The sequence below is a fragment of the Ricinus communis genome, chromosome 6 (assembly GCF_019578655.1).
Source record: "Ricinus communis isolate WT05 ecotype wild-type chromosome 6, ASM1957865v1, whole genome shotgun sequence".
Classification (NCBI taxonomy): domain Eukaryota; kingdom Viridiplantae; phylum Streptophyta; class Magnoliopsida; order Malpighiales; family Euphorbiaceae; genus Ricinus; species Ricinus communis.
Genome location: NC_063261.1, coordinates 1,353,806 through 1,373,055, shown reverse-complemented (window position 1 = coordinate 1,373,055; position 19,250 = coordinate 1,353,806). Strand labels below are relative to the sequence as shown.

At 38.7% G+C, this 19,250-nt stretch overlaps 1 protein-coding gene and 1 non-coding gene across 2 annotated transcripts; one reads left to right on the top strand and one right to left on the bottom strand.

Moving 5' to 3' along the window:
- Positions 1-15,321: 15,321 nt before the first annotated feature.
- LOC125370427 lies at positions 15,322-16,227 on the bottom strand. The gene has a single exon (XM_048375812.1). The coding sequence runs from the start codon at positions 16,225-16,227 to the stop codon at positions 15,322-15,324; it is 906 nt and encodes a 301-aa protein (XP_048231769.1).
- A 1,069-nt stretch (positions 16,228-17,296) lies between these two features.
- Positions 17,297-17,402, top strand: LOC112534284. Its single transcript, XR_003078580.1, has one exon. It is a non-coding gene; the product is annotated as a small nucleolar RNA R71 (small nucleolar RNA).
- Positions 17,403-19,250: the final 1,848 nt, after the last annotated feature.

The window sequence follows — 19,250 nt, the reverse complement described above, 5'->3', positions numbered from 1 at the left end:
TATTTTCTAATATTGACAAATATACCTATTTTACGGGCTTGTTTTCTCATATTAAAAATTATACCACTTTCGTGGGGTAGTTTTCTCATTTTGAATGGTATACCTTTCTTATGGGGTTGTTTTCTCATATTGTCAAATATACCCCTGCTACGGGGTTCTTTTCTAATATTGATAAATATACCCCTCTTACCGGGTTGTTTTCTCATATTAAAAAATATATCATTTTATTGGAGTTGTTTTCTCATTTTGAAAGATATGCCCCTGTTAAGAGGTTGTTTTCTAATATTGACAAATATACCCCTCTTATGGAGTTATTTTCTCATTTTGAAAGACATAACCCTCTTACGGGGTTATTTTCTAATATTGATAAATATACCCCTCTTACGGGGTTGTTTTCTCATTTTGAAAGATATACCCCTCTTACAGGGTTGTTTTCTAATATTAATAAGTATACCCCTCTTACGGGGTTGTTTTCTAATATTGACAAATATACCCCTCTTACATGGTTGTTCTCTCATATTGACAAATATACCCCTCTTACGTGGTTGTTTTCTAATATTGATAAATATACCCCTCTTACCGGTTTGTTTTCTTATATTAAAAAATATACCAGTTTTTTGGAGATGTTTTCTCATTTTGAAGGATATGCCCCTCTTATGAGGTTGTTTTCTAATATTGATAAATATACCTCTCTTACGGGGTTGTTTTCTCATATTGACAAATATACCCCTTTTACAGGGTTCTTTTCTAATATTGATAAATATACCCCTCTTACCGGGTTAGCTTCTCATATTAAAAAATATACCACTTTTTTGGAGTTGTTTTCTCATTTTGAAAGATATGCCCCTCTTACGGGGTTGTTTTCTAATATTGACAAATATACTCCTCTTATGGAGTTGTTTTCTCATTTTGAAAGATATAACCTTCTTACGGAGTTGTTTTCTCATTTTGAAAGATATACCCCACTTACGGGGTTGTTTTCTAATATTTACAAATATACCCCTATTACGGGGTTGTTTTCTAATATTGACAAATATATCCCTCTTACGGGGTCGTTTTCTCATATTGACCAATATACTCCTCTTACGGGTTTGTTTTCTAATATTGACAAATATACCCATCTTACCGGGTTGTTTTCTCATATTAAAAAATATACCACTTTTTGGGGTTTTTTCTCGATTTGAAAGATATGCCCCTCTTACAGGGTTTTCTTCTAAATTGACAAATATACCCATCTTACGGGGTTATTTTCTAATACTAACAAATATACCTGTTCTTTTGGGTTGTTTTCTCATTTTGAGAGATATACCTCTCTTACAGGGTTTTTTTTCCAATATTGATAAATAGACCCCTCTTACGGGGTTATTTTCTGATATTGATAAATATACCCCTCTTACTTGGTTGTTTTCACATATTAAAAAATGTACCACTTTTTTGGGGTTAGTTACTCATTTTGAAATATATACCCCTATTACAGGGTTTTTTTTAATATTGAAAAATACACCCCTCCTACGGGGTTGTTTTCTCATATTGATAAATGTTCCTCTCTTACGGGGTTGTTTTCTCATATTAAAAAATATACCACTTTTTTCGGGTTGTTTACTCATTTTGAAAGATATACCCATCTTATTGGGTTCTTTTCTAATATTGACAAATATAGCCCTCTTACGGAGTTGTTTTCTCATTTTGAAATATATACCCCTCTTACGGGGTTGTTTTCTGATATTGACAACTATAACCCTCTTGCGGGGTTTTTTCTCATATTGACAAATTTACCACTTTTTTGGGGTTGTTTTCTCATTTTGAAAGATATACCCCTCTTACGGGGTTGTTTTCTCATATTAACTAATATACCTCCTTTACGGTGTTGTTTTCTCATATTAAGAAATATACCACTGTTTTGGGGATGTTTACTCATTTTGAAAGATATACCGCTCCTAATGGGCTTTTTTCTAATTTGACAAATATACCCCTCTTATATAGTAGTTTTCTCATATTGACAATTATAGCCCTCTTACGGGGTTGTTTTCTCATATTAAAAAATATACCACTTTTGTGTTGTTGTTTTCTCATTTTGAAAGATATACCCCTCCTACAGGGTTCTTTCTCTAATATTGATAAATATACCCCCCTTACGGGGTTGTTTTCTAATATTGAAAAATATACCCCTCTTACGGGGTTGTTTTCCCTTATTTACAAATATACATCTCTTACGGGGTTGTTTTCTCATATTAAAAAATATACCACTTTTTTGGGTTGTTTACTGATGTGTGCTAAGTCAAGCAAGACTATGACCTAGGGCAGTGTACCTATCAGTGGAGTATAGCTAACAGCGAGTACCAAGTGTCGTATTTCCCAAAGAACGTGTGAACCTAAATCTACTCAATCTTCTCTGTTATCTAATCACAGAAATTAAATGGTGTTAATGAATAATTTCTAAATTAACTAATAGCTACTCTAATTATTGTCGAACTACGTATACTAGGGAATGATTAATTCAAGTAAAGGAATAACCCTTTGGGAATTCTTGTCTCTAAGGAATGGAAACTAAGGGTGGAATTGATTGATTGAATCCAATTTCCGTGGGAAAATCTCTACACAATTAATGCCTTTCTCAAGGACACTAACATCTTAACTTAGATTAATTAGGTTGAAATCTCTTCCTAACTCTAATTACCCAAATTATCATTATGTACCATTTAACACTATTGAGAGTTGTTAATTCTCAATCCGGTAGAACGAACACCCTATCTCTAGGCGAATTCAATTCTAGGTTGCAAAGGACAATCCAAACCTAAACGTCTTTCTTAAGATCATTCAAATTTCAAAAATCATTCAACAAGATATGAAGAACAAATCAATAAATACTTCCATTGCAAACCAATATTGACAATCAATACATTCAATTCAAAATTGAAGTACAAAAATCCCTAGATAAAGAACCCTAATGGGTTAATAAGTTTAGCTAATCATGTTCATAATCACAACCAACAAGGATTCAATTACAAAAAATGAGTAAAGGTAGAGGAACCCGAATACACCCTTGGATGAGAGTAAATAGCTCCAATTCCTCGTGCCCAATTTTGGATCGATTCTTGTTCCTCTTACTCGGATTGAAACCAATCGACAATCCTCGCCAATCTTTGATCTTCGAAGAGAATTTAAATAAAACCTTGATCCAAGTTGCCTTTTCTCTTAGTTTCAACTCAGAAAACCCTTAGACAGAGAAAAATATGAGTTTTGGACGTTCTAACCCTAGCTGCTTCCCTTTTTCTCTTTTCTTTCTTTTTAAATGAATTTGACCAGCTGCCATGAACATGGCCGTGTTGATGCCTATGTTCCCAACACGTTCTAGTGTTGATGCCCGTGTTACTCTTTGTGGCCGTGCTCCCTAAAAACCTCCCTTTTTTATGTTTGATGCATCTAACACGGCCGTGTTGGGAACACGACCAGTGTTGAATCCAACACGGCCGTGTTAACCTTCCTCATGGGCATACTTAGCTTGTTTCGGCAACTTTGACATCCAATTATGCTCCAATTCTTCCCTTTATCATACTTTGACTTCTTTTGGACCTAATGCACACAAACAGACACATAGGGTGAGTGTTGGGACCAATTCACATCCAAATGTACATAAAATCAATCTTAAAAACCCCATTTAGATGTATGTATTTTACGCACATCAAATAAGGAAAATAAGGAACAACACTTGAACTGATAGACAAGCTAGGGAGCTCCTGCACATATCCTTAACAAGCGTAAGTCAAACAAAAAGAAGCGAAGCAATCAATTCAAGTATCACAACCAAGATGCCAATAATTCGCAAAACACTGTCTCAACAAAATTATTCAGAACCAACTCCTCACCAGATTCACTCTAAATCACTCAAAGTGTTTAAAGAGTAGTGTTTAATCGCTCAATGCATCAACTGCTGCCTTACTTACTATATGCTTGCTCTTAAATCCTACTCTTACCACTTATGGAGAGTCAACAACCATGTCAAGAGGTCTTTATAAAGGTTGTAATGAGGATTAGGTAAGGGTAGGTAAATTTGGTTAGAGTTGAACCTATGGTGTTCTGCAATGAAATACATGACCTGCACACAAGCCACAATGATCACAAGGGGTAAACAATGGACAGTAGTCCAACGTGGGAAATAGGAATCAAGTCAAAATGTAAACTCCGATAAGGAATTAAACAATTAGCTTACTTACTCTCTTTCTTTTCATCACCCTTCCCTCTTATTCTTCTTATTATATTTTTTTCTTCTTTTTTTTTCGTCTCTTTTTCTTTTCTTTTTCATAAGGGAAGAACATGTTCTTTTGGTTTGAAGTAAGCTACTACAAGATTCCAATGCTATTCCCAAGACAAATATTCCTAATAAAAACAACTCATGTGCAAAATCATAACCCAAAGCAGAATAAAACTAAATGGCAATGAAATATGATAAAAAATGGTGAAAGAGGGGGTTATCTACAGAATCAATAAACGAATGAAGGCTATTTGGCTAGAATGAAAAACCTAAGTGCCTCTATCATACCAAAGTGTTAAACTCTCCTTGTGGCCCTCATAAGCATTACCGAGCAAGTTCTAAAAGTAAAGACAGTGATTGGCACTCTCAACAAGAAATAAATACAAGCATATAAAGTGTATGCTTACAATTTAGGCTCAATTTCTCACAAGTGTGCTTTTGAGTAGGTTCCAAACAAAAATCATCAAAACAGAATTAGATAAACCAAAGCAACTTAGTACAAAACTCAAACTAATTATCTTACATTCTTTCGCAAGACTCAACACTATCAGTTTTACCCAATCACATGGACATAAACAGGATTTCCAAAAGCAACTCAACAGTAAAAGCATCGAAACAAAGTGAAATGTTTTTTAAATTTTTACAAAAATTGCAAAAAGAATAAACAAATAACTGAGATGGGATAATTGAAATGCGATATATACACTAGAAAAGGATATGAATTTCATATACAAAATAATAAAACATGAAAGCAAGTGTATATTAATATCACCACCCCACACTTGAAGGACACATTGTCCTTAGTGTACAAAATATAAGAAATGCAAAAGGAAAAACAAATAATACTGCCCTGACTATAGCTCCAGGGTGAAAAAAAGGTGCATCATCAGGGATATCAGGGCGCTGGCTAGTCTGTGGTAGAGGAGTGGCTGCTCTCTGAGGGTCGGAAGTAGTGTCACATGCAGGAGCAAAAACCAACTGTAAAACCTAATCACCTAAGTTCACATAATTCAAACAAAAATTAATACCCAAAATGGAAAAAGAAAAAAATGAAAACTAAAGAATTAAAATGAAAATAAAACAAACAAGCTTCTTTAAAGTCATAAGCTAGACTTTATTCTTTACTTTGAATCAGAAATGGAGAGCCCAATTCACACGCTCCTCCACATCCAATGACCCTCCAAGGTAATGCTTCAACCTCTGCCCATTAACCTTGAAATTTTCCCTTTTCCGGATGATGCACTTCAACCGCACCATAAGGGAAGACTTGCGTCACTGTAAATGGCCCCGACCAACGACTCTTCAGCTTCCCTAGAAATAAATGGAGACGAGAGTTAAATAACAACACACTATCTCCTACGTTAAACTCCTTCAAACCTTTCAATCGCTTGTCATGCCATTGTTTGGTCTTTGCCTTGTAGATTGTTGAATTTTCATAGGCTTGTTGACGCCACTCCTCTAGTTCATTTAGTTGCCACTGCCTCTGTCTACCTACGCTATCTAAATCAAAGTTACACGATTTGAGTGCCCATAACGCTTTATGTTCTAGCTCCATAGGTAAATGGCAACCTTTCCTATACACAAGCCTAAAGGGAGTGAACCTTGTAGAAGTCCTATAGGCAACTTAAATGCCCATAAAGCATCATCTAGCTTTGTAGTCCAATTTTTCCTACTGGCTCCTACAGTCTTCTCTAAAATGCGCTTAAGCCCCCTATTAGTGACCTCTACTTGCCCATTCGTTTGTGGGTGATAAGCTATGGAGAATCATTGAGATACTCCATATCTTTTAAGCACTTTCTCAAGTTGAGAATTACAGAAATGGGTTCCCTTATCACTGATTAATGCTCGAGGTGTTCCAAACCTAGAGAATAGTCTCTTAAGGAACCTCACAACTACCCTAGCATCATTAGTAGGCAAGGTTTGTGCCTCAGGCCGTTTAGAAAAATATTCAACAGCCACCATTATATACTTGCATCCATATGAAGAAGGAAAAGGACCCATAAAATCAATGGCCCAAACATCAAAAATTTCCAATACTTGTATACTATGTTGGGGCATTTCATCTCGGGCAGAAATGCTACCTAACCGTTGGCATGCATCATAAACCTGGACATATGCTCATGCATCCTGGAAGATAGTCGGCCAATAAAAACCAGCATCCATAACCTTCCTAGCCATATGGTTTGCGGCTTGGTGTCCACTAACCGGTCCCTCATGACAATGCTTGAGAATTTGAATGACTTCCTCCCCATATACACACCTCTGGTAATTTGATCTGCAAAAATCCTAAACAAGAAGGGGTCATCCCAAATCTAGTACTTCAAGTCAGCAAAGAATTTCTTCTTTTACTGGCCCGTCATATACCCCTTGGGAGTACCCCTGCAGTCAAATAATTAGCATAATCAGAAAAACCAAGGAATAGCATTTGTCACCTGCATTGAGCATAAGTACTCATCCGGAAAGAAGTCATCGATCTCTTGCTCATTAAGCTCCTCCAAGTGCGGGTTCTCCAATCGAGAAAGATGGTCTGCTGCAAGATTTTCAGCTCCTCGTTTGTCCTTAATTTCCAAGTCAAATTCCTGCAATAAAAGAACCTAACGAATCAATCTAGGCTTAGAATCATGCTTTGAAAATAAATACCTTAAAGCAGAATGATCTATGTAAACGATTGTCTTTGACAGCACAAGGTAGGAATGAAATTTATCAAAAGCGAACACTATAGCTAGGAGCTCCTTCTCTGTGGTGGTATAGTATTCTTTGGCATTCGTAAGCGTCTTGCTAGCGTAGTAAATAGGTTGGAACTTCTTCTCTGTCACGACCCCACCCGAGGGCCCATGATCGGCACTAGGGAATGGGTAGGCGTAAGGCCACCGAATCCCGTAGTAAGCCTGACACTCACAACTCAAACAAATCTCATCTCAAATTTTACTATTATTAATATCACAAATATCTCAACAATTAAATTTTACATAACTAATTCGGTCTGCCAGAAGAATTAGGCAAGACCCAGAACTACAGAAAATTTATCACTGATATCCCTACTATTACTACTGCGAATGAGAGTCGCGGGAAGACTAACAGTCACGAATCTAAAAAATAGTAAATGGAGACTGTCAGTCTCGAGAGTAAGTTAAAATCAAATAATCTAGAGACTATTGCTTTTTTCACAGAAAATATTAATCATTCGAATCAATATATCAACTATGCACGTAAATACAACCCATATTATAATCATACCATAATAAATAAATAAATAAAATATATTTTTACTTTTACAGGACGAGTGACTCAGTAGAACCCTAATCCCCAAGTTCTAGTAGCCTTTTGGCTCTCTTGATCCAATAAGACTGGCGCCCAGAGAGCAATGCTCGACCAGGGACCTTACCTCTAGTCTAGTCACTTAAGTATCCAAATAAGCCGGCGCCTAGAGAGCAATGCTCGACTAGGGACCTTTACTCCGGCATCTCATTCTAATAGGACTGGCGCCAAGAGAGCGAAGCTCGACCAGGGTCCTTAACTCCATTTCGGTCACTTAATATTCAAATAAGTCGGCGCCTAGAGAGCGAAGCTCGACCAGGGCAAAACTCATAAAAATCTTATTACCCGTCCATGATCATTACCGGTGCGCATGCGGTCCTGATGTAACCCATCGGGCGGCATGTTCTACCAGGCCACATTTCCCAAATCGCAAACATCAAATTTAATAAATATCATTGTCTAATTAAATCATCCAACACATTATCAAAATAAAGATTAAAAATTTAGGGCAAAGCAATGTGCAATTCGTGAGGAAAAATAATAATGTTTGTATTATTATAACGTTACTAATAATGATATTTATATTATTTCAATAATTAATAATCAAGTGAAATTATTTATTTTGCGATACTAACAATCATATTAAGCATAGATTCTAAAATAGCATATTAAAATCAAACTTAGCAATAGTGCAATGATTAAATGACTTTAACTCACAGAATTGGGCGACCTCCTAGCTCTGCTCCGGTGACTCGGTAGGAGCAAGCTGAACAGACAGATCATCTAATCACGGAAAATAATTTATCAAAATGTTGAAACAATCGATCATTAATCCTAGGTCTAGACTCCTAGGACTGACTGTCTAAGAATCTCGACTTAGGAGAATTCTACCGAAAATTCGGCAGAACCTCCCCTACAACACAGACACTACCCCCGTAAAATGGGTCCGGGACACCGCCGGAAAACACTTCAAATATTCAACAATTTAAACAACGGGAGTCGAGTCCCCAAACTTCACTATTTTCCTGACTCCACTACACAGCACAAAACACGAGGCAGGCAACTGACAAACAATTATTTTTGACTCACAAATATCATCAAATACTCAACACAATCAATAGACACACATATTAAATCAAAGAACTCCAAAATTATAGGCTAGAGAAAAAAATTACCGAGACGCTTGATCGCTCGGTCGACTCGCCTCCAACCGCCGGAGTCCGATCGACGATCTGAACTCACCATCGGACTCGAAACGACGCGCTGATGACGATCCCCACTTTCGATTTTCCGATCTGACACCTGATAGTCCGGAGAGATTTGCGGATGATCTCGGCTGTCGATTTGTAAACGAAGTCCGATCACCACGAAACCGGTGCCAATGCAAAGCTTGAGCTGAGTAGAGTCGGGATATGTCCTCCTATCATCCATAGCTCTCCGGAAAAACCCAAAAACGTCGGTTGCCATCACTTCGCCAGAACTCTCTCCTTCGGCCACCAAAACTGACGCCGCCACCGCCAAAATGAAGCTCTCTTCGAGGGGAGCCGATCGCCACCGAGATCGACCGGAATGGACTTCCAAAGCCGCTGCCCCTCTTTTTTTTCCCTCGCTGCTAATGCCGCCACCGCTGCTGGACTTGATTGCCAAGAATTCATGCAAGGCCCGCCACCGATGGACGACGCCACAGCTTCTTCCCTTTCCCGACGTCTCCCTCTCTCTCCCCACTTCTCTCTCCCCGCTTCTTCGATTTTCTTTCCTTTCAATATCGACATTTGACCCCTGAACTTTTCCTTATTACAATTTGCTCCCTCAACTTTCTTAATTACTTACAATTTCATCCAATAGAATTCCAATTTAACCCCTAAACTTTCCTTTAGCCTTTCAATTAAGCCCCTAACTATTTAATTTGGGCCAAAACCGAATTATTGAAAATACATAATTACAAAAATACCCTTGACCGACATATTTATTTACAAAAATACCAAACTCGCAAATTTCCATTAAAACCCCATAAAAATAAAATTATACTTTCAATCCTTATTCTAAAATAAATTTCCAATTTAGTCCTAACATAAAATTAATTTAAATAAAAACTCATTTATTAATCATTATTAATATTATCTTTATTAAAGAAAAATTCCAGGTATTACATTCTCCCTGCACTGGCCTAAAACAGCTCCAACTGCAAAATCACTAGCATCGCACATAAGCTCAAAGGGCAGCTCCAAATCATGAGAAACCATGATGGGAGCCATGGTTAGTTTTTCCTTTAATAACTCAAAAGCTTCTAAACAATCATCATCAAATACAAAAGGTACATCTTTTACTAGCAATTGCGTTAAAGGCCTAGCAATCTTAGAAAAGTCTTTAATGAACCTTCTATAGAACCCTACATGCCCTAAGAAACTTCTAACAGCCCTAACCGAAGTAGGGGGAGGTAGCTTACTTATAACTTCCACTTTAGCTCTATCTACTTCCATCCCTGCATGTGACACTTTATGTCCTAACACTATACCCTCTTGGACCATAAAATGACATTTTTCCCAATTCAACACAAGGTTAGCTTCAACACACCTAGCTAACATACTTTCCAAATTATGCAAACAATGGGAAAAAGAGTTACCGAATACAGAGAAGTCATCCATGAAGACCTCCATCGACTCCTCTATAATGTCATGGAAAATGGCCATCATACACCGCTGAAAGGTCGCAGGCGCATTACACAAGCCAAACGGCATCCTCCTATAGGAAAAAGTGCCATAAGGACAAGTGAATGTCGTCTTCTCTTGGTCTTCTAGGGCTATGGGAATCTGAAAATAACCAGAAAAACCGTCAAGGAAACAATAATATATATGGCCTGAAAGCCTCTCAAGCATTTGATCAATAAAAGGAAAGGGAAAATGGTCCTTTCGGGTTACGTCACTCAAGCGTCGGTAGTCTATGCAAACCCAAAAGCCTGTTACCATTCGTGTAGGAATCAGTTCCTCCTTTTCATTTTTCACCACTGTCATGCCCCCTTTCTTGGGAACCACCTGCACAAGACTCACCCAAGCACTATTAGAAATAGGGTAAATTAAACTTGCATCAAGAAGTTTAATTACCTCCTTTTTAACCACCTCCTTCATATGAGGGTTCAACCGCCATTGTGGCTGCACCACTGGTTTGAACTCGTCCTCCATCAAAATCTTATGAAGGCAATAACTCGGGTTTATTCTTGGTATGTCAGTCATGTTATACGCAAATGCCTTTGCATACCTTCTCAAAATACACAGCACCATCTCCCTCTCCTCAAGTGTGAGATGAGCGGAAATAATGACCAGTAAGTGCTTTGCTTCATCTAAGTAGGCATACATTAAGTGCGCTGGCAACTCTTTCAACTCAAGAACGAGCGGCTCCTCCAGAGAAGGCTTCAGCTTCTTTACTCCTGACCTATCAAGATCAACAAAACCATCAGTCTTTTCATCATTAACATCAGCAGCTAATAAGTGCTCTAGCTGCTCCAACACTTGTTCATTGGACAAATTATCCTCATTTTCTTTCATTGCCACTTGTAAAGGATCATCAATCATCATTTCCTGCAATTGAGATTCCACAATGTCATCAATAAAATCAATCGAACACATAGTACCATCATGCTCATATGGGTATCTCAAGGATTTAGTCAAATCAAATGTAATGCTCTCATCATCTACCCTAAGTTCCAGCTTTTCGCTATTAACATCTATCAAAGCTTTAGATGTAGCTAAAAATGGTCTACCTAGGATCAATGGAACATCACTCTCACCATTCATATCCATGACAAAAAAATCCATAGGAAATATAAATTTGTTAACTTTAACTAGCACATCCTCTATAATCCCTTTTGGGTACTTAACAGTTCTGTGTGCTAGTTGTATACTCATCCTAGTAGGAGTTAGCTTAGAAGTGCTTAGTCCTAACTCCTCAAACAATGAACTAGGCATCAAATTGATGCTAGCTCCCAAATCAGCTAATGCTAGCAATTTCAATTTATCCCGAATCAAACAAGGTACAGTAAAACTCCTTGGGTCCTGTCGTTTGATTGGAATCTTGCTTTGAAACACCGCTGAGCATTCTGCATTCAAGGTCACCAATCCCAAATCCTCTAACTTCCTCTTGTTGATTATAATCTTTTTTAAAAACTTCACATACTTTGGCATCTGCGAAATAGCTTCAACAAAAGGCAAGTTAATCCGCAATTGTTTAAAAAGATCTAAAAATTTACCAAATTGCTGATCAACTTTATCCTGCTTGAGTCTTGCAGGATATGGAATGGGAGGTTAGTATGGCCTCAAGGGGATCTTCTTCGAATCCTCCTTCTCTTCAACTGTTTCCTTTTATTTCTCCTCAGGCTTGTCTTCCTTTTTTGACTCATCCACCTGCACATCAGAATCATCATTAGTGAAAGGCTTAGATGGACTAGGAAGTTCCTTACTTGATCTCAAAGTAATTGCTTTGGCATGCTCCCTTGGATTAGACTCTGTGTTACTTGGAAGCGTGCCCGGCTGCCTCTCAGCCATCATCCTAGACAACTACCCAATTTGAGTTTCCAAGTTCTGAATTGAAGCTTGTTGATTGCAAATGGCAGTGTCCGTTTGTTGAAATCTGTTCTCTAAAGTTGCAATGAACTTCGTCATCAACTCTTCCAAGTTAGGCTTCTTCTCTTGACTACCTCCTGGTTGATGGGGAACAGAATGCATAGGTTGCTACTGATGCAACCTCTGATATCCTGGTGGAACTTGGTTATTGGAATTCCTCAATCCAAAATTAGGATGATTCCTCCACCCTATGTTGTATGTACTGCTGTAGGGATCATTCTGCTGCCTACCTACATAATCAACATGCTCAATGTTAGAAACATTAGTAGGCATAGAAGATGCAAACATACCTCCCGCATTACAATTGGCGCTGTAATGCAGTCCACTAGAGAATTCACATCCGGGTTGAGCTGCTTGGACCGGCATCTGAAGTTGTTCTATCTTTTTGGAAAGTAACTCTACTTGTGCCGCCAAGGTTGTTGTAGGATCTGCCTCAGCCCGATATACAGTGGGCTTTGGACCTCTAGCCCGTGGAGTTTGCTACTGATAAGTGTTGGTGGCCATCTCTTCTATCAAATCCTGGGTTTGCTTAGGTGTTTTGCTATTGATAGCTCCCCCTGCAGCTACATCTACCATTTATCTTGTGGCCGTATTCATGCCACTATAGAATGTCTACACTTGCCTCTAGAGAGGAAGACCATGGTGTGGGCAACACCTCAACAAGTCCTTGAAGCCCCTTAGTCGCTTGCCGTGCCACTTCTTAGTCCCCTCCTTATAGATGAATGAGTTGGCATATGCTTACTAGCGCCACTCATCCAACTCATTGAGCTGCCACTATCTCTATTTACCTGTAGAATCAACATCAAAATTACAAGTTCTTAAGGCCTAAAGGGCTCTATGCTCTAACTCAATAAGTAAATGGCAAGCTTTCCCATACACAAGCCTATAAGTTGTAAAACCTGTAGAAGTACGATAGGCTGTCCTGAATGCCCAAAGTGCATCATCTAGCTTATTTGCCCAATCCTTCCTACTCACGCCCACAGTTTTCTCTAAAATGCATTTCAAACCCCTATTAGTAACCTCTATTTGCCCACTAGTCTGCAGGTGATAGGGTGTAGAAAACTTGTGGGTCACTCCAAATCGCTAAAGTACTCTCTCCAGTTGAGCATTATAAAAATGAGTCCCTCTATCACTAATCAGTGCCCTGGGTACGCCAAATCTAGCAAACAATTGCTTAAGGAACTTAGTAATGACTCTAGCATCATCAGTCTGGAAAGCTTGCGCTTCCGGTCACTTAGAGAAATACTCAACAGCAAGGATATACTTATTTCCAAAAGAAGAAGGAAAGGGCTCCAGGAAATCAATGTCTTAAACATAAAAAATCTCAACCTTTTAAATGCTTGTTTGGGGCATCTCATCACGAGCATAGATGTTACCTGACCTCTGGCATGCATCACAAACCTGCACGAATGCTCTAGCATCCTGAAAAATGGTCGGCCAATAGAACCTAGCCTCTAGAACCTTCCTAGCAGTATGACTAGCTGCTTGATGACCTCCCATTAGTCCCTCATGGCAATGCCTCAAAATCTGGAGGATATCCTCCCTATAAACACATCACCGAATCACCTGGTCTGCACAAAATCAAAACAGAAAAGGGTCTTCCTAAATATATAGTAGTTCAAATCAGTAAAGAATTTCTTCTTTTGCTGAAATGTCATACACTTTGGTAAGACCTTTGCAACCAAGTAATTTGCAAAATGCGAAAAACCAAGGGACATTTGAAGATACCTTAATAGAGCACAAGTTCTCATTCAAAAAACTGTCATCAATAGCCCTCTCATCAAGTGCATCTAGGCTCGGGTTCCTAATCTTGAAAGGTGATCTGCAGCCAAGTTCTCCACACCCTTCTTGTCCTTGATCTTAATGTCAAATTCTTGCAAAAGCAGAATCCAATGAATAAGTCTTGGCTTAGCATCATGCTTTCTAAACAAGTACCTTAACACCAAATGATCGGTGTAGACCACGGTCTTGGATAGCATCAAGTATGAGCGGAACTTGTCGAACGCGTATACCACAACAAATAACTCCTTCTTAGTAGTGGTATAGTGCTCTTGGTCATCTGTCCATGTCTTGCTAGCGTAGTAAATAGGTTGGAACTTATTGTCAATCCTTTGTCCTAAAACAGCTCCAACTGTAAAATCACTAGCATCACACATTAGCTCAAAAGGCAGCCCCCAATTAGGTGAGACCATAATAGGGGTTGTAGTTAGTTTCTCTTTAAGTAACTCAAAGGCCTGCAAACAGTCATCAAAAAATATAAATGGAACATCTTTAACAAGTAATTGAGTCAAAGGTCTAGCAAGCTTAGGAAAGTCCTTAATGAACCTTATATAAAAACCTGCATGACTAAGGAAACTCCTAACATCTTTAACTGAGCTAGGGGGTGGCAACTTAGCAATGGTCTCTACCTTAGCTCTATCTACCTCCATCCCTACATGTGAAATCTTATGCCCTAGCACAATACCCTCTCTCACCATAAAATGGCACTTTTCCCAATTCAACACAAGGTTAGCTTCTACACAACGTGCAAGAATACCCTCTAAATTAAGCAAACAATAGGAGAAAGAGTTATCAAATATCGAGAAATCATCCATGGACCCTTTAATCATGTCATGGAACATTGCCATCATACACCTCTGGAAAGTAGCAGATGCATTGCACAAACCGAATGGCATCCTCCTGTAAGTGAATGTACCATTAGGGTAAGTGAAACTAGTTTTGTCTTGGTCCTTAAGTGCAATGGGAATCTAAAAATAACCAGAAAAACTGTCAAGAAAGTAATAAAACATATGCCCTGATAAACGCTCTAACATCTGGTCAATAAAAGGAAAGGGAAAATTGGTCCTTCCGAGTTGCATTATTGAGCCTCTGTAATCAATGCAAACTCAGAAACCAGTTACCATCCTAGTCGGTATCAGCTCATCCTTCTCATTCTTGACCACCGTCATACCTCTCTTCTTGGGCACAACTTGCATAGGACTAACCCAAGAGCTGTCAGAAATAGGATAAATTAAACCTACATCTAGAATTTTAGTTACCTCATTCCTGACTACTTCCTTCATGTTCGAGTTCAACCGTCACTATGGCTGTACCACTGGCTAGTAACTATCCTATATCAGGATCTTATATGAGCAATAACTGGGGTTGATTCCAGAAATGTCTACATTCTTGTATGCAAAGGCCTCGGGGTACTTTCTAAGAGAGGCTAAAGCTCTCCTCAGGAGTCAAATCAGCTGCAATGATCACCGGCAGCTTGTCCGCCTCATTCAAATAGGCATGGGTCAAGTGCTTAGGCAACTTCTTCAACTCTAGGGCTGCTGGCTCCGTAAGGGAAGGTCTCAATTTCTGCACCCCTGACCTATCAATATCAACAAGATGGTCAGTAGACCTGTTGAGCTCACTAGCCAGCAAACAAGCAAGTTGTTGCAATACATCCTCATTGGACAACTCCTCCTCATCCTCAGCTTGTAATGCCACCTGCAAAGGAGCATCAAGTAATATTTCCTGCAATTGAGACCCCAAAATATCATCTAAAACATCCACATAATATACAGTATCATCATGGTCAAGTGAATGTCTCATCAAAGTGCTCAGGTCAAAGGTAGTAGTCTCATCACCTACTCTAAGCTGTAACTTCCCATCACAAACATCTATAATAGCCCTAGATATTACAAGGAAAGGTCTACCTAGAATTAAAGGTATGTTACTCTCACCCTCCATGTCCATAACAACAAAATCTACAGGAAATATAAACTTGCCTACCTTAACAAGTACATCCTCAACTATTCCCCTAGGAAATTTTACAGTCCTATCTACTAACTGTACGCTCATCCTAGTAGGTTTAGGCTCACTCAAACCTAATTTTTCAAACAAACTGCTAGGCATTAAATTGATGCTAGCTCCTAAATCAGCTAAAGCATCATTAATATGCAAATCACTAATAATACAAGGAACAATAAAACTCCCTAGATAACGCCTCTTTACTGGCAGCTTGTTTTGAAGAATGGTTGAGCACTCCTCATTTAGTGTCACTAGTCCCAAGTCCTCCAACTTCCTTTTGTTTCTTAGAATCTCTTTCAGGAACCTCGCATACTTGGGCATCTACGATATAGCCTCAATAAAAGGTAAGTTAGTCCTTAGCTGCTTAAATAAATCTAATAACTTACCAAACTGTTGATCAATCTTTTCTTACTTCAACTTGGCAGGATATGGAATTGGTGGCTGATGTTCTCTCATAGGACTTTTCTCCTTGTCCTCGATTCCCGCAGGCTCTGTCATCTCAGGCTCTGGCTCCTTCCTAGCTGGCTCATCCTGCACAACAACATCATCATCAGCCATAGGTAAAGAGCTACCTAACTGCTTACCTGATCTCAAGGTGATAGCCTTGACATGCTCCCTCGGTTTTGACTCTGTGGTGCTGAGGAGCGTCCCTAATTGTCTCTCAGCCAACATCTTAGAAATTTTATCTATCTGATTCTCCAAATTCTTTATGGAGGCCTGCTGATTTCTAAAAGTTGTGTCCATCTACTGAAACTTGTTCTCTGAAGTGGACACGAACTTCATCATCAACTCCTCTAAATTGGGCTTCTTCTCCTAGTTTTAAGGTAGTTGAGGGAGAACAGTCTGCTGTTGGGGTTGCTGCTGGTGCAATCGCTGAAATCCTGGTGGACCCTGGGTATTATTATTTCGCTACCCGAAATTGGGATGGTTTCTCCACCCTAGGTTGTATCCGTTGTTGTACGGGTTATTCTGCTGCTTTAATGCATTTTCCATATAATCAACCTGTTCATGGTCAGTAGAAGAAGAAGATGAAGAAGAAGCAAACATACTTCCCGTATTACAGTTTGCACTGTAGTGCGGGTCACCATAAAAATCCTATCCAAGTTGTGGTGCATGGACTGACATCTGAAGCTGGTTGATCTTCTTGGCTAAAAGCTCCACCTGAGCTGCCAAGGCTAATGCAAAATCTACCTGATTCACCAGTCCTTGTCATCCCGGCCTACTCCTAGAAGACTGCCACTTATATATGTTCATCGGCATCTCCTCAATTAAGTTCTGGACCTGCTCCGGTGTCTTACTATTGATGGCCCCACCTACAACTGCATCTACCATCTGCCTCGTGGTTGAGTTCAAACCATTGTAAAAAGTCTACACCTGCATCCATAACGGTAAACCATGGTGTGAGCAACATCTCAACAAGTCCTTGTACCTCTCCCACGCATCATACATGCTCTCATTATCAAATTGAATAAAAGAAGAAATATCATTATGCATCTTTGCAGTCTTAGCAGGAGGAAAGTACTTATGAAGAAATTTCTCAGGCAAAGAACTCTAGGTGGTGATGGTATTGGCTAGTAAAGACTGTAGCCATCTGTTTGCTCTATCCCTCAAGGAAAATGGAAACAACTTAAGCCGAATGGCATCATTGGTAGTTCCATTTATCTTGAAGGTATCATAAATCTCTAAGAAGTTCGCGATGTGGGTGTTAGGATCTTCACTGGGCAAGCCCCCAAATTGTACACTCTACTGCACCATCTGAATGAGATTTGGCTTAATTTTAAAATTATTCGATGCAACAGGTGTACTCAATATAATGGTGTGCATCCCCTCAAGGGAAGGTTTAGCAAACTCATACATCGTCCGTTGTTGTCGTCTTATATATTTACTGGTGTATGGACATGAATCTTTATTTGTTCCTCCTCCTCCACCTCTAATCGCTTCCTCAGTTGCCTGAGGGATTGCTCTCGTTCGGGCAGAGGGTCTACTGGTGCAAGATTAGAACTCCTAGTCATAAACTACCTGAAATGAACAAGGCAGCAACAAAACAAACAAATAAATGAATAAATAGTAAATGACAAATACAAAAATGAAAAACGGTTAAAGTAACAAATTGCAAATTTCACTATAGTTTTCAAACAAAGTTCCCCGGCAACAACGCCAAAACTTGATGTGGTCTGCTTATGCAACTACAACTAAGGCAATGAACCTATCGATGTAGCCTAGTACAATGGCAAGTATTAAGAATATCGTATCCCTTGGGAAAGTGAAATCCTAGAGTTACTACTTTGTTCCTTGTTATCTAGCTTGAAATTAATAACGGAGGTTTCTAAATTTACTAATGACTAAAAACTAAATTCTAAGTATAATGCGAGAATGAATGAGCAAAGAGAATAATCAAGACAAGAAAGCAAACCCAAAAATGACCTAGACTAGTTGGCAATCAAACAAAGGATAACAGATTGTTGAGTCTGATTATGCTACTCGTGGACGGATTCTAAACTGAATTCGGTTTCCCTCTCAAGACAACCAAATTTCGAAACCTAAGAACCTAAAGTTGGAATCTCTTCCTAATGACTGATTATTAAGTTACCCTTAAGCTTTAATCCACCTCTATTAAGTTTTGTTAATTCTTAATTCAGCAAATTAACTAACCTTACCTCCAAGTGAAAATTAACCTGTTCTTGCAATTAAATTTCCAAACTCAATTAGAATTTCTCAATTACTAAAAGAGTTCTATGAATAGTAATCAATACAATCAATGTAACGAAAACTAGATTTATATTATTAATTGCAAAACGAATACAAGAAAGGAAACCCAACCAATCTCAACAATTCAGTATAAAGCCAATATAACAAGGAACCCTAATGGGTTCAACCAATCTAGCTACACATGTTCATGTCTAAAGCAAATAGAAACTCAATTACATTGAAAGAATAAAGAAATTGAAACATGTACACCCTTTTCCTAAAACTGGATGAACAACTCAAAGCCTTGATCTACACTGCAGTCGATCTCCAAAATTACTTCTTTATTTGCTCCAAAACTCCTCCTCAATCTTTAATCTAAAACCTAGAATCACGAATCTAACATTCCAAGGTGAAATCAGTCTTCTGGAAGCCGCCCTGAGATGCCTGAAACCCGTCTAGCAAAATTACAAAGGAAGATGAAGAGTCAAAAATCGCTGATCGGAACTACTTTTTCTCTCTTTAGCTCGTTCCTTTTATTCATTATGCAAATACGGGTGTGTTCAACCCCGTGTCCCTCAACACGGACCATGTTGGACTCCAATTGAAAAAATGAACTAAATCTAGCATGGCCATGTTCTTGCCTGTGTTAACCAACA

What these genes read in the sequence shown, in the direction of transcription:
- LOC125370427 (XM_048375812.1), bottom strand. Translation starts at nt 16,227, where the DNA reads ATGCCCAAGTATGCGAGGTTCCTGAAAGAGATTCTAAGAAACAAAAGG.